We start from the raw sequence: 14,124 nt of genomic DNA, 5'->3' as shown, positions 1-14,124 counted from the left end.
TATCAAAAAGAAAAGAGAAAGGACCCAAATCAACAAAATCATGCATGAAAGAGGAGAGATCACAACCAACACCAAAGAAATACAAACAATTAGAAGAACATATTATGAGCAACTCTATGCCAGCAAATTAGATAACCTGGAAGAAATGGGTGCATTCCTAGAGATATATCAACTACCAAAATTGAACCAGGAAGAAATAGAAAACCTGAACAGACCTATCACCACTAAGGAAATTGATGCAGTCATCAAAAATCTCCCAACAAACAAAAGCCCAGGGCCAGATGGCTTCCCAGCGGAATTCTACCAAACATTTCAAGAAGAATTAATACCTATTCTCCTGAAACTGTTCCAAAAAATAGAAATGGAAGGAAAACTTCCAAACTCGTTTATGAGGCCACCATTGCCTTGATCCCAAAACCAGACAAAGACCTCATCAAAAAGGGGAATTACAGACCAATATCCTTGATGAACATGGATGCAAAAATTCTCACCAAAATACTAGCCAATAGGATCCAACAGTACATTAAAAGAATTATTCACCATGACCAAGTGGGATTTATCCCTGGGCTGCAAGGCTGGTTCAACATCCGCAAATCAATCAACGTGATACAATACATTAACAAAAGAAAGAACAAGAATCATAGGATCCTCTCAATAGATGCAGAAAAAGCATTTGACAAAGTACAGCATCCTTTCTTGATCAAAACTCTTCAGAGTATAGGGATAGAGGGTACATACCTCAATATCATAAAAGCCATCTATGAAAACCCCACAGCGAATATCATTCTCAATGGGGAAAAGCTGAGAGCTTTTCCCCTAAGGTCAGGAACGCGGCAGGGATGTCCACTCTCACCACTGCTATTCAACAGAGTATTAGAAGTCCTAGCCACAGCGATCAGACAACAAAAAGAAATCAAAGGCATCCAAATCGGCAAAGAGGAAGTCAAACTCTTACTCTTTGCAGATGATATGATACTGTATGTGGAAAATCCAAAAGACTCCACCCCAAAACTGCTAGAACTCAGACAGGAATTCAGTAAAGTAGCAGGATATAAAATCAATGCACAGAAATCAGTGGCATTCCTATACACCAACAACAAGACAGAAGAGAGACAAATCAAGGAGTCGATCCCATTCACAACTGCACCCAAAACCATAAGATACCTAGGAATAAATTTAACCAAAGAGGCAAAGGATCTGTACTCAGAAAACTATAAAATACTCAGGAAAGAAATTGAAGAAGACACAAAGAAATGGAAAAACATTCCATGCTCATGGATTGGAAGAACAAACATTGTGAAGATGTCAATGCTACCTAGAGCAATCTACACATTCAGTGCAATCCCCATCAAAATACCATCCACTTTTTTCAAAGAAGTGGAACAAATAATCGTAAAATTTGTATGGAACCAGAAGAGACCCCGAATAGCCAGAGGAATGTTGAAAAAGAAAAGCAAAGGTGGCGGCATCACAATTCCGGACTTCCAGCTCTATTACAAAGCTGTCATCATCAAGACAGTATGGTACTGGCACAAAAACAGACCCATAGATCAATATAACAGAAAAGAGAGCCCAGAAATGGACCCTCAACTCTATGGTCAACTCATCTTTGACAAAGCAGGAAGGAATGTCCAATGGAAAAAAGACAGTCTCTTCAACAAATGGTGTTGGAGAAATTGGACAGCCACATGCAGAAGAATGAAACTGGACCATTTCCTTACACCACACACAAAAATAGACTCCAAATGGTTGAAAGACCTAAACGTGAGACAGGAGTCCATCAGAATCCTAAAGGAGAACACAGGCAGCAACCTCTTCGACCTCAGCTGCAGCAACTTCTTCCTAGAAACATCGCCAAAGGCAAGGGAAGCCAGGGCAAAAATGAAGTATTGGGATTTCATCAAGATAAAAAGCTTTTGCACAGCAAAAGAAACAGTCCACAAAACCAAAAGACAACCGACCGAATGGGAGAAGATATTTGCAAATGCCATATCAGATAAAGGGCTAGTATCCAAAATCTATAAAGAACTTATCAAACTCAACACCCAAAGAACAAATAATCCAATCGAGAAACGGGCAGAAGACATGAACAGACATTTTTCCAAAGAAGACATCCAAATGGCCAACAGACACATGAAAAAGTGCTCAACATCGCTCGGCATCAGGGAAATACAAATCGAAACCTCAATGAGATACCACCTCACACCAGTCAGAATGGCTAAAATTAATAAGTCAGGAAACGACAGATGTTGGTAGGGATGTGGAGAAAGGGGAACCCTCCTACACTGTTGGTGGGAATGCAAGCCGGTGCTACTACTCTGGAAAACAGTATGGAGGTTCCTCAAACAGTTGAAAATAGAGCTACCCTACGATCCAGCAATTGCACTACTGGGGATTTACCACAAAGATGCAAATGTAGGGATCTGAAGGGGTACGTGCACCCCAATGTTTATAGCAGCAATGTCCACAATAGCCAAACTGTGGAAAGAGCCAAGATGTCCATCGACAGATGAATGGATAAAGAAGAAGTGGTATATATACACAATGGAATATTATGCAGCCATCGAAAGGAATGAGATCTTGCCATTTGCAACGACGTGGATGGAACTGGAGGGTGTTATGCTGAGCGAAATAAGTCAATCAGAGAAAGACATGTATCCTATGACCTCACTGATATGAGGAATTCTTAATCTCAGGAAGCAAACTGAGGGTTGCTGGAGTGGTGGGGGGTGGGAGGGATGGGGTGGCTGGGTGATAGACATTGGGGAGGGTATGTGCTATGGTGAGCACTGTGAATTGTACAAGACTGATGAATCACCGACCTGTACTTCTGAAACAAATAATGTAATATATGTTAAGAAAAAAAGAAGAAGAAGATAGCAGGAGGGGAAGAATGAAGGGGAGTAAGTCGGAGGGGGAGACGGACCATGAGAGACGATGGACTCTGAAAAACAAACTGAGGGTTCTAGAGGGGAGGGGGGTGGGGAGATGGGTTAGCCTGGTGATGGGTATTAAAGAGGGCACATTCTGCGTGGAGCACTGGGTGTTATGCACAAACAGTGAATCATGGAACACTACATCAAAAACTAATGATGTAATGTATGGTGATTAACATAACAATAAAAAATTATTTTTAAAAAAGTACTAAAGAATACCTACAGAGCAGGATTTAAGATACAAACAGGCGCAATAGTATCTCTGAAGGAATTAATTATTTTAGCATTTATTGAGCACTACATATACATTTTTGAGTTATCACAATCCTGAAAGAATGAGAAAATTGGGGCTTAGAGAGCCTAAGAAGTTTGCTCTACTGCATATAGTAATTCAGATAATTGGCTGAATAATTGAATTTGAATAGATCTGTCTCTAAAGCCCATGCTGTTCACCACAATCTTAACGTAGATCCACCAACAATGAATCAATTAATGTGAATAAATTTACCTCTGCATAAAGAAAAAAAAACAACCTTACCAAACAACACCCCAAAAATAAATAATCCAGTTAAGAAATGGGCAGAAGACATGAACAGACATTTCTCCAAAGAAGACATACAGATGGCTAACAGACACATGAAAAAAATGCTCAGCATCACTCATCATCAGGAAAATACAAATCAAAACCACAATGAGACACCACCTCACACTTGTCAGAATGGCTAAAATGAACAACACAGGAAACAACAGATGTTGGCGAGGATGCGGAGAAAGGGGAACCCTCCTACACTGTTGGTGGGAATGCAAGCTGGTGCCGCCACTCTGGGAAACAGTATGGAGCTTCCTCAAGAAGTTGAAAATAGAGCTACCTTACAACCTAGCAATTCACTACTAGGTATTTATCCAAAGGATACAAAAATAGAGATTCAAAGGGGCACCTGCACCCCAATGTTTATAGCAGCAATGTCCATAAGAGCCAAAGTGTGGAAAGAGCCCAAATGTCCATCAACTGATGAACGGAAAAAGGAGTGATAGGAATATTACCCAGCCATCAAAAGGAATGAGATCTTGCCCGTTGCAACGACATGGATGGACCTAGAGGGTATTATGCTGAGTGAAATAAGTCAGAGCAAGACAAATACCGTATGATTTCACTTATATGTGGAACTTAGGAAACAAAACAGATGAACAAAGGAGAAAAGAAGGACTTTTCTTTAGAGACTCTTAACTACAGAGAACAAACTAAGGATTGCTGGAGGGGAGGTGGGTGGGGAGAAGGGCTAAATGGGTGATGGGCATTAAGGAGGGCACTTGATGTAATGAGCACTGGGTGTTCTATGTAAGTGATGAATCACTAAATTCTCCTGAAACAAACAAACAAAAAATGGGCATAATTTCTGCAAATCCCATTTAATAATTAATTTTAGTTTGTTAAAATTAAGTAACAATATTTTAATAATTAGATTTAATAATTTAGTGATACTATCTTAAGTAACAATAATCTCTAATATCTATTCATCTAAACCATCCATGCACTTCATTAAATTAGGGGTGGCCACGCAATGCTCGCTGAATGGAGACACCATCTTCCAAAACCCATCAAAGAGTTGAGCAAACCCCCAGCACCAACAGTCAGAGAATCAGGGTGCTTCTACCCTTCTCCAAAATCCACTTGACAAAACAAGGAGCCAGCAAGAGTGAGGCATAACTGGATTACAATCTTAATTCACTGAGTCTTCAAACAGATTACCCAATGTGGCTAGCTTCTTTTGTGAATTATTGTGAATTTTCCAAGTATCCTTCGCTCTAAGTAGACAGGAAGGGCATGTTCAGTAGCCCCCCCGCTCAGGTCTTATTTAGAGTGTCGCAAAGTATGCTTTCCCTCCCAACTTTTCATTAGCCTCATCTCCTTCGAGAATAAAATGGTACTTTTTTTTGAGCCACCCAGGAGCCCCAAGAAAGATATTTTGTAAGCGACTGCAGGAAAGAGAATAGATGTGATTGCCTTGAGCATTTCATGTAAAGATGTAGGGAGTCCTACCTGTGTTCATGATGAATGCATTCCTCTGCAGAAGGGACCCTGAGCTGGTTTCATAAAATAGGTCACATCTCTTATGTACGTTTGAACTAAATAATGGGACTCTATATTCCTTCCTTATAGGAGATTGGATCCGGTCAGATGTTAACAAAAGACCAATGGTGGGGGAGAGAGGTGGACGGGGCTGAGGAAAAGGCCAAGGAGAGGTGAACTATACATTGCGCTCTTGTGTTTGCTTTGAGGACCATTCAGACAGCCCCCTTGGCGCCGCCGTGACCCTGGCACATGAGCTGGGCCACAACTTCGGGATGAACCACGACACACTGGAGCGAGGCTGTGGCTGCAGTGTGGCTGCTGACAAAGGAGGCTGCATCATGAACCCCTCCACCGGGCAAGTACCCACAGTCCAGCCGCTTTCAGAGTTGCCACAGGTTGAATTGCATGTTGGGAAACTGCTAAGCAAAAATTTCCCTGGTTTTCTGGCCAGACCACCCATGGAAACTTCCAGAAGGAAATCCCTTTCTAAGTAGACAGCCTACAGCTCCACTGCTCCCGCCAGCCAGGCTGAGAAAACTCACTGGGCAAAGGGGGCAGGGTTAGATGGGTCCACATGGCCTTCAGAGGGTGTGGGCTGGGGAGTGCTTCTTCCCTTGGCCTTGGCCCCAAGGCAGTCTCTGAAGTGCATTAGTAGGGGGAGGGGGAGCCTGCCGCATTCCCACCTCTGAGGCATCACCTTATAGGATCTGAGAGGTTTAAATGAAGTGACTTCTCTGCCTTAGTAAATCACGCTCTCGCTCTTCCTCCCTTTGGAATGCCTTTCTGAAACTCGAGACTTGGTTCGCCCAGGGGAAAAGGAAGACAGTTTCGTTCGTTAAGGGAGCATTCAGATGAGGTGGAAAGAGATGGCACGTGGAGTGATTGAGTACAGATTCTGATGAGATCCTGATGCCTTCACGGGCCCGGCCCAAACCAGAGCGCTGTGCTAATGTGGGGAGATTTTCACTAGGAAAGGAGAACAGGCACTTGTTACGATCTTCTTTTTTTATACCTGAGTGAGACCTTCCCAACACTTCTCTTCAAGGCACTTCCCAGGTGAGGCCTGCTCTCTGGGTTTGCTGGAAGGAAATGCTGGAGCAGGAAGCAAGTACTGGCTGGCAGCCCAAAGACTGGCCTCTGGGAAGACCTGCTGGCAAGGGGCCAGTCCTGGTGTGAGGAGGGGACACTTGCTAGAGGTGTAAAGGGATGGACTGTTACAGAATGTGGCTATGTTTCTATAAGCAATAGCTTTGGGGGGGGTGCTCCTCTCAAATGGCTCCTTGGGCATCACATTGCCCCTGAAGCAAAGACTGGGCAGAAGGGCACGGCTCACACCCTGGACGTTCTCATGCCTGAGCCTGTTCTTGAGGCACCTCATTGTTACCTTATTAGCAAGTGACTGCTTGAATTCATCGCCACCATTAGCATAGAGCCTTCAGAGAGCATCTTTTTTTGCTCCTGGTTCTGTCTTAAGCACGATTCCAGGGAGTTACCAAGACCCAGTCGAGGGATTTGCTCTGAGTCTGTGATAACTGAAGCCAGGAACGGAAGCCTGAAGTGAGAGTATCTTAGGCCAACACCAACAGGAAGTGAAATATTATAAAACCCTAGATACTGACCAGGGAGCTCCCCAAAGGGAGGCTACTCTGAGAGAGTGGGTACTCCTTGTCATTTAAATTGTTCAGGCAGAGGCAAGATAATTATTTGGGGGGCATTTGGGGCAAAGAATTCCTTCTTAGGGTGTGAGGTTGGGCCAGGGGCCTGTAGGTGTCTTCTTTTTCCAATATCCTACCAGGCCAGACAGAGCCCCGCATCACTGGCCAGCATGCCATGTGAATCTCAGTGAGGATGGTAGGAAGTTAACGTACAGCTGAGTGGTGCTCATGCTTTCTCATTCTTGATGAACTCAAAGTGGCCACAGAAAATTCACTGGTTTGCTAAATTTCCCTGCTTATCCAAATAGACACAAACACATCAGCTTACATGCCTCCGGAAGGGGTTCCCAATGACTAATAGCATGAAATGTTTTGGAACTCTTGATAAAATTGGCAAATGAAAGGGAAGAAAATCTAGATTGGGAACGCTAGAGTAGGACTGAAGAGCCCGGGGAGCCCCTATTCTGATGCCAATTGTTTTGGGTAATACAGGCAAAGGAGTAACCCCTCTGGTCTTAACCAGTCTTCATCAAGAAAATGAGTGAGTTTGTCTTTTTCCTTCCTTCCTTCCATCCATCTGTCCACCCATCGATTCATATTCATTCTATTTACCCATCCATCCATCCATTTATTCACTGTTCATTCCATCCATCCATCCATCCATCTTTTCATCAGATCATCTATAGCTATACATCCACCTTCCACTTACTTGTTCACATAGTCAACAGATTTTTTTGACCCCTTGTGTGTATTGTCATGGGGAATGCACAGATAAGGAAGACCCTACAGCTCTAAGAAGTGTGTGATTCTGGAGGCACAAGAGCAAGACCTACCTTCTGACACTCCCCATAATTTTGTGTAAAACCCTTCAAATTGAAAGTCATCATGGCAGCGTTTAAGAAAATGAGCCAAATTACCCTGGAGATATTTGAAAATCATAGGTAGAAGCGGTATTGTTAAGAGCCCAGCAAATCGTTTCAAAGGCGTTTTTTTTTTTTTTTTTCCTTACCAGGGGTTTGCTGATAGCCTTTACTTGATTTATACCTTATTAGCAATTTCTAAGTTTTCTCTTTTGCTGAGCTTGTGCTTTTGTGTAAATCTTTTTTATTTGGTTCTCATTTATGATCCCACATTCCTGAACAGAGAGTGGTGTTTTTAATTTTCTCAGATGGAAAGAAACTTCCCAAGCAAGTGGGTGAATTAATCACAAAAGCCCACAGTGAGGGGGAGGTCAGGCCGCCCAGGCAACCCTCAGCCATCCATCACCCATTGTAGAACTTCTAGGCTGCTTTTAATCTGCAGTATTATCCCAACGTGGTCTCTCTCTTACCTCATAGAGTCCCCTCGAGAGCGGCAGAGTGGATTAAATGAGATCACATGTCTTTGTAAATTGTAAATCACTCCACACATACATGGCAGCACGATCACTGTTATTATTTAGCTCGCGGGGACTAAATCGTTGAGGGCCTCTTCCAGAATCCCTGCTCATAGTTGCTGGAAAGCACCTCCAGCACCTCGAAACAGTCACTGAGCCACGCGCCCACGGTCCCTGTGTGAAGGGCTCGTTGTAGGCTGGCCCTCGGCCAAACACCAGCCTTCCCCCTGACTTCCTCCGCACTACTGATTTCAGGCACGAGCAGCAAACGTTCAAGATGTTATTCAAGTCTTAGCCTCGAAGGGGGCTCAAAAAGAGGTGAATCGTGATTGCTTTCATGATCTTCAGGTCTCCCCGAATCAAAAAGGACCAAGCATTGCCGATGGTTGAAAGGGGGAAAGCGCAGCCCTTAATATGCCCTGTGTATTCTTTATCAAGACATTCCAGAATCCAAACTCTGAAATATTCACCACCTGCCTGTCGTTGACAAATGGGACTGGAAGCCCCGCCCCGGGAGAACCGCGCTAGCGTGCACTCCCGCTTAAACGCGGCGTCGTGACGTCAGCGGGAGCTTGCAGGGGTGGTCGGAGGGGGTCCTTACAGGTCGGACCTTTAATTACCGCAAGTCCTGGAGTGTGTGCGAGCATGTGTTTTCTGTCTTCGCTTAGTTCACATGAAGACCCGCCTTGGAAATCACTCTTTGGCAAAAGCAGTATCTGGGAATTCGTGTGGGAGTTGACTCAGTGGAGTCCACCCGTTAATGAGCTGCTTGGAGCATTTGGGCTGAAAGGGTTGAGGACGAAGCATGCCACATTTATGGGAGTAAGAAAAATGTGAATAGTTTGAACACGTTTGGAAAAGGATAGTTAGCATAATTGTAAATGTCAGAGTGGTCCCAGGGTGGACCCCCCAAAAAAGCAGTATTGGCATTCACAAAGTACTCTCAGGGCTTCCTTTATTTTTTGCAGGAAGTTTTCTGTTAGCAGGAGTTGGAGGAAGGGAGCCTGTCGTGGGAGGAAAGCAGCTGAGTCTGGGACGCACGCTAACCTGGCTGCTGCGAGGTCTCACGTGCCCTCGTAGATGTCGGGGTGACAGCCAGGAACAAGACACGCTTCTTGCCTCGTGGAACTTGCAGTCTCTGGGGGAGGACAGACTTGAAAAACAATACGTTGAAAATCGCAGGTTAAAGAGCAGTGCTTTGAAGGACACAAAGGAAGAGGTTGGAAAGGAAACACATGGGCGAGGGGCCCCACTTTAATTAGGGGCTTGGGGAGGAGCTCTCTTGGAGGTGACCTTTAAGTAAAGACCAAAGTGCTGACCAGAGGCCAGGGGCTTCTCAGGGGCTGGGTCACGATGGGGGTGGGGCCTGGAGGGCACAGGTTGCTGGTGCTGCTGGAGACAAAGGGGCTTGGGAGGAGCCAGGGCCGGCAAAGCCCAGTCCACCAGGTAGGAACACGGTTTTGTTCCGCGGGCAGTGAGAAGTCCTTGGAGGGTTTTAGGCAGGACAGTAATCTGATCTGACTTAACCTTGCAGGCTTTCTTCCCTTCTAAGATCACCAGCATCCAAGCTATGATAGCTTGCCAAATTAAGGGGTTTGTGTCTATTTTTAAAAGGCAGGGTGTGCTTCTTGTAAAAAAAGGAAGTCAAAGTGATGGACTATAAATTTTAGTTTTACTTTCGTGTAATTAATAGGCATTTGGAATTCAAGGAGAAGGGTCCTGCTTCAGCACACCAGGTGGTGCATCATACACACCTCACACCCTCGCCTCTCCAGGCTTGCATACTTGATGTACAAAGTGCTATTCTGCTTAGGATTTCACTTTGCTGTTTCTACAGTAAGCATCCTTTAAGGACTCGACTTCAAAGAGCCATGGAAGAGCCTTTTTGCACTCCCTGTGTGTGTATGTGTGTGTGTGTGTGTGTGTGTGTGTATCTGAAAGGAATTACTGCATAGTTTTCATGCTGATGCTAAGATTAGGGGTTTGGAGCTATTTGGGTTTTGTTTCATCCAGGCTGGCAAACAGCTCCTGAGCAAAGAATGTTCCGTGGCTGCCAACGGAGAGCGGAGAGCAGTGTGTTGCGCGCCCAGGATAACGCAGGCTAAGGAAATCACAGGAAGGTGACCGCTTGCTCTCCAGTGGTGCAAAGAATTTACATTAAGCTGAGGTTGGACGTTCAGGAATAACATCTACAACTGGATCAAATAACCATGTTTAAGCAGAAAGCATTGCCATGCTACATCGTCAGAAGTTTGTATAATTCGCTCATTCGGTTCCATTTAATTCAATTCAGGAAACATTCATTGCATACCTACTTGCTACACAGCTGTCTGGATGTGGAGCACATCTGGATGGCCTCCACCCAGGTTCAGCCTTCTCTGATGAAAACTAAGAAGACATCAGTCCTGCCTCTGACTCAGGACCAGCCCGCTGCAGGAAATCAGGTTAGGCAACCAATCATCGCGAAACCACTCATTTACTCAACTAGCATTTACTGTGCCCCTGTGTGCCAGATCCTAGGGAGCAGAGTACGGGCACAGACACAGAAGGCAGGAACCTTCTGGAAACTCATACTGTGGTGGAATGACAGGCAAGTAAACTGTGCTGTTTGCATATTAGAACCTCAGGACTCTGACGGGGGACATTTTTGGAGCCATGAGGCTCGCTGCAGGGGCACCTAAGCTAGTCTCTTTACAAGGTCCTGGATTTCATAGAATCTCACCTATAAGTTATGCCGCTGCAAGATAAGGAGACATTTTTTAACATAGCCATGATACCATTTCACACTTAAAAACAGCAATGATAATTCATTGTGAACGAGGAGCAAAAAGTTGGAAGGAATGGTGGGCAGGGAAGACGTTCTGGAACACAGTCCAGTCTGAACCCTAAAGAATTGAATGAGGTTAGGTAGACTCTGCCCAAGAATTCCTAGCTCATATTATTGGAAAACTGGTTTTCTGTTTGAGGAGACCTCTATCTGAAAATGTATTTCAAGGAACTAAAGGGAACTTTTCAGTAAAAGATTCCTCAGAGTTTGGGATGTGGTTAGGAATTGATAGAAATTAGATGTATTTGGGGAATCTGTACTCTTGGTAGAACTTGCATTCTTGAAGAAGAGGGCAAAATACACATAATTAAAACTCACTCCCCCCCCCCCCCCGGCAAACTCTGAAGAACTGAAATCGTGAAATACATTTATCATAAGGGGATTTTATAAGAATGGGCTTGTGGGAAATCATTTTCCCATATTATCTCTTCATTTAAAAGTGATTTTTTTTTTTTTTCTCAATGAAAGGTTTAAGAAAGGCTTCACTTCATTCTTCAAAGGGTAGGGAGGGAAATGGAAATCTTTATTCAAGGAGGGGACAAAATGAGGAACTCTAGTAACATTAAAACACTGCGTCTCAGAATCAGTTTAATTATCCAGCCAGAGTAATTTCGTTGGCTACATCCCAACATTATCATAAAGGGGAAATGAACTGGCAGGAGAGATTCTTGAAGAGAGTTCAAGAGGGCGCACCAATATGGAGAATGTTGTTCCTCTCTGGGTACTTAGCTATTATTGCTCGCGGTAAAATACGGGCGTTTGTCTGCAATTAATGCAGAGCCTCAATACTAAATGTCACTGCCTAAGGGCACAGTAGAATCTTCCTCCTCTCTTAAGTTGGACACAAAACAGAGAGGTCAAGCTGGGGAGATGGGTCAGCATGGCCCCTGCTTCTTAAATATCCAGTTTGGGGGAAAGGCCCATAGGAAAACTTGACTTTGATCCTAGAGCACTGCATTCCAATGTCCTGGTTCATCAGTAAACCATGTGAGGTGGGTATGACTATGCCTGAGAAGGAAGCTGGGGCTCAGAAAGGCACATGAACTGCCTACATTTTCAAAACTAGCCAAGTGGAAATCCCAGGACATAAGCCGGAGTCACCAGGTGCCGAGCCCCTGCCTTTCCACCTTCCTATGACTTACCTCAAATAAAAATTTGCAGCAGCTAAGCCTCAGGAAGAGGAGAAGGGCATCTGTCCTGGGGTAATGGTCAGAGAAAACTGTGCTCAGCTTCCAGCTGGAGGCTTCGAGAGAGTTCCTTGCAGCCGGGCTCCATGCATCAAGGCTGAGGATGAGTCTTGGGGAGCTGTGCCATTCAGTCTACTGCTGCGTTTGCCACATGGACGTGGCCCCAGCCGTGTTTGGGTTTCGTGTGGGGACTGAAGCCTTCTCCGCACAGAGCAGTGTCCCTGGACGACTTCTGGGAGGCAGGCAAGCTGACCCAATTTTAAACCATTTAGTTTTGCAAACTTCCTTCAACTTAATGTTACAACAGCAGAGAATTATTTCCTGTCATTGCTCGTTAATCCAGCATTTTATTTGTGGTAGAACATGTGTGAAAACATTATAGCTGAAATTCTGCCAGTGCTTCCCTCCCACTCCCACACACACAAACACACACCCATGGCTTCCTCCTCTCCCCAGGACATATGGCACGGAGGCTCCAGGGTGAGGTCAAGGGTAAACTTTTAGGCCTCTCTGCAATCAACAATATCCAGCAGAACCCACTTCCAGCTCCACTAGTCAGAAATTTTGTGTGTTTTGTCCCTGCTGAGTCCCCAGCACCTAAAACTGTGCCTGGCACATAGTGAAGTAAAATAAATACTTCTTGAATGAAAGGATGAATGGATAGGAGGATGGGTTGATGGATGAGTGGGTAATGATGAACAGAACGATGGATGGATGGATGGATGGGAGGAAGGAACCGTTGATGAATGGAAAATGGTGAGTGGAAGGATGGACAGATGGATGGCTGGAAGAAAGGAAGGATGGATCAGTGGATGAATAGATGAGGGTGGGTGGAATGATGGATGGACAGACGGATGGAGAGTGACTGTAGCACAATCAGATGTATGCAGAGTGAGGCCACCTTTCCACCTTTTGTGTAATGGCTGAACCTCTGGAGAGAAGATTCTGAGGCTGTTGTCTTTTATAACAAGAGCTGAGAAACCCCAGGGAAATGGGTGGTAAATAGGTGGCTGAGTCCTTTGCTTTTGTCATACATACTCTGGAGATCAGGGTGATAGGAGCAATTTGCTTTCAAAAAGTAGAATCCTTCCTGAAGTGGCTTCTCCTGAAATCCTTTGCTTAATTTAACTGAAGTGGGAGGAGAGGGCTCAAAAATATAAAATCTAAAAGTACTGGTAAGAATAAGGCCCTGTAGACTTCATAGACCACTCTCCAGTCTGCAAAGAACTGTCATATCTCCTTTCTCATTTAATCGTGCCTATGAATAAAGGGCAAAAACAATCACCTCCATTTTACAGAGGAGAAAGCAGGTTTGGGGAGCCTAGTGGCCCCATAGCTAGTCTGGATCAGACTCTGGATATCAGCCCACAGCTTCTGGTTCTTGGCCCATTCCTCTGCACCTCCCCACATGTGTCTGAGCGGAAGAGCCTTTGGTTCCAAACCACTGGGCACGGGGGGTGGGGGTGGGGTGGAGCCAGGGGCCAGCCCTTCACCATCCTGATGGCAACCCCAGTGTTAGGAGCTCAGCAAGGCAAGAACAGGCCTCGTGCCAACTTCAGCCCCGGTGGGTGGCTTGGAGGCATCTAGCATCACTACTTCTTCCGTCACATTTGATTGAAAATGTCTTCCCTGTTACAGACTCTCAGAGCCCGCAGAAGCCACTAGCATAATCTATGCAGGTCTGTCTGCTAGGGCAGGAGGAAAGACCAGAGTCATCTCGGGCATGCAAACTGTCCCTGACTCACCTCTGGATCAGTTTACAGCTGCCAGAGCCCAGTCCCCGATGAGCCCCACTCAGAGACAGGGGCCTTTCCTTGTAACGAAGCTGAGAAACTCATCTAAGACACAGCCCCGGATGGGCCGGGTCCCCCGCCCGTGAGCCCCCTGCCCTGCAGGCCTGGGTTCAAGAGGAAACAGCCATCAGCACCCAGAAGTGAGAGGTCTCATTTCTGGTAACGTCCAGAGACCTCCCGTGTACCTCTCAACTGACTGGCGGAGCTTAGTTGGTATCTTTCTTTATTAAAAATTCTAGGAAATTACATTTGTGCTTTAACTGGTTTCCAGGGAGGA

General features: G+C 45.1%; 1 protein-coding gene across 6 annotated transcripts in view; it reads left to right on the top strand.

Annotated features, from left to right (window-relative positions):
• ADAM12 (ADAM metallopeptidase domain 12) overlaps positions 1–14,124 on the top strand; it is a 357,064-nt gene that overhangs the window by 261,343 nt on the left and 81,597 nt on the right. For all 6 annotated transcript variants that reach the window (XM_027596330.2, XM_027596333.2, XM_027596331.2 and 3 more), the window contains one exon: positions 5,217–5,365. In XM_027596330.2, coding sequence (XP_027452131.2) covers positions 5,217–5,365 — 149 coding nt within the window. The remainder of the gene's footprint in view (positions 1–5,216; positions 5,366–14,124) is intronic.

Source organism: Zalophus californianus, chromosome 15 (genome assembly GCF_009762305.2).
Source record: "Zalophus californianus isolate mZalCal1 chromosome 15, mZalCal1.pri.v2, whole genome shotgun sequence".
Classification (NCBI taxonomy): domain Eukaryota; kingdom Metazoa; phylum Chordata; class Mammalia; order Carnivora; family Otariidae; genus Zalophus; species Zalophus californianus.
The sequence above is the reverse complement of the archived record's forward strand: the minus strand, read 5'-3'. Positions and strand labels throughout refer to the sequence as shown.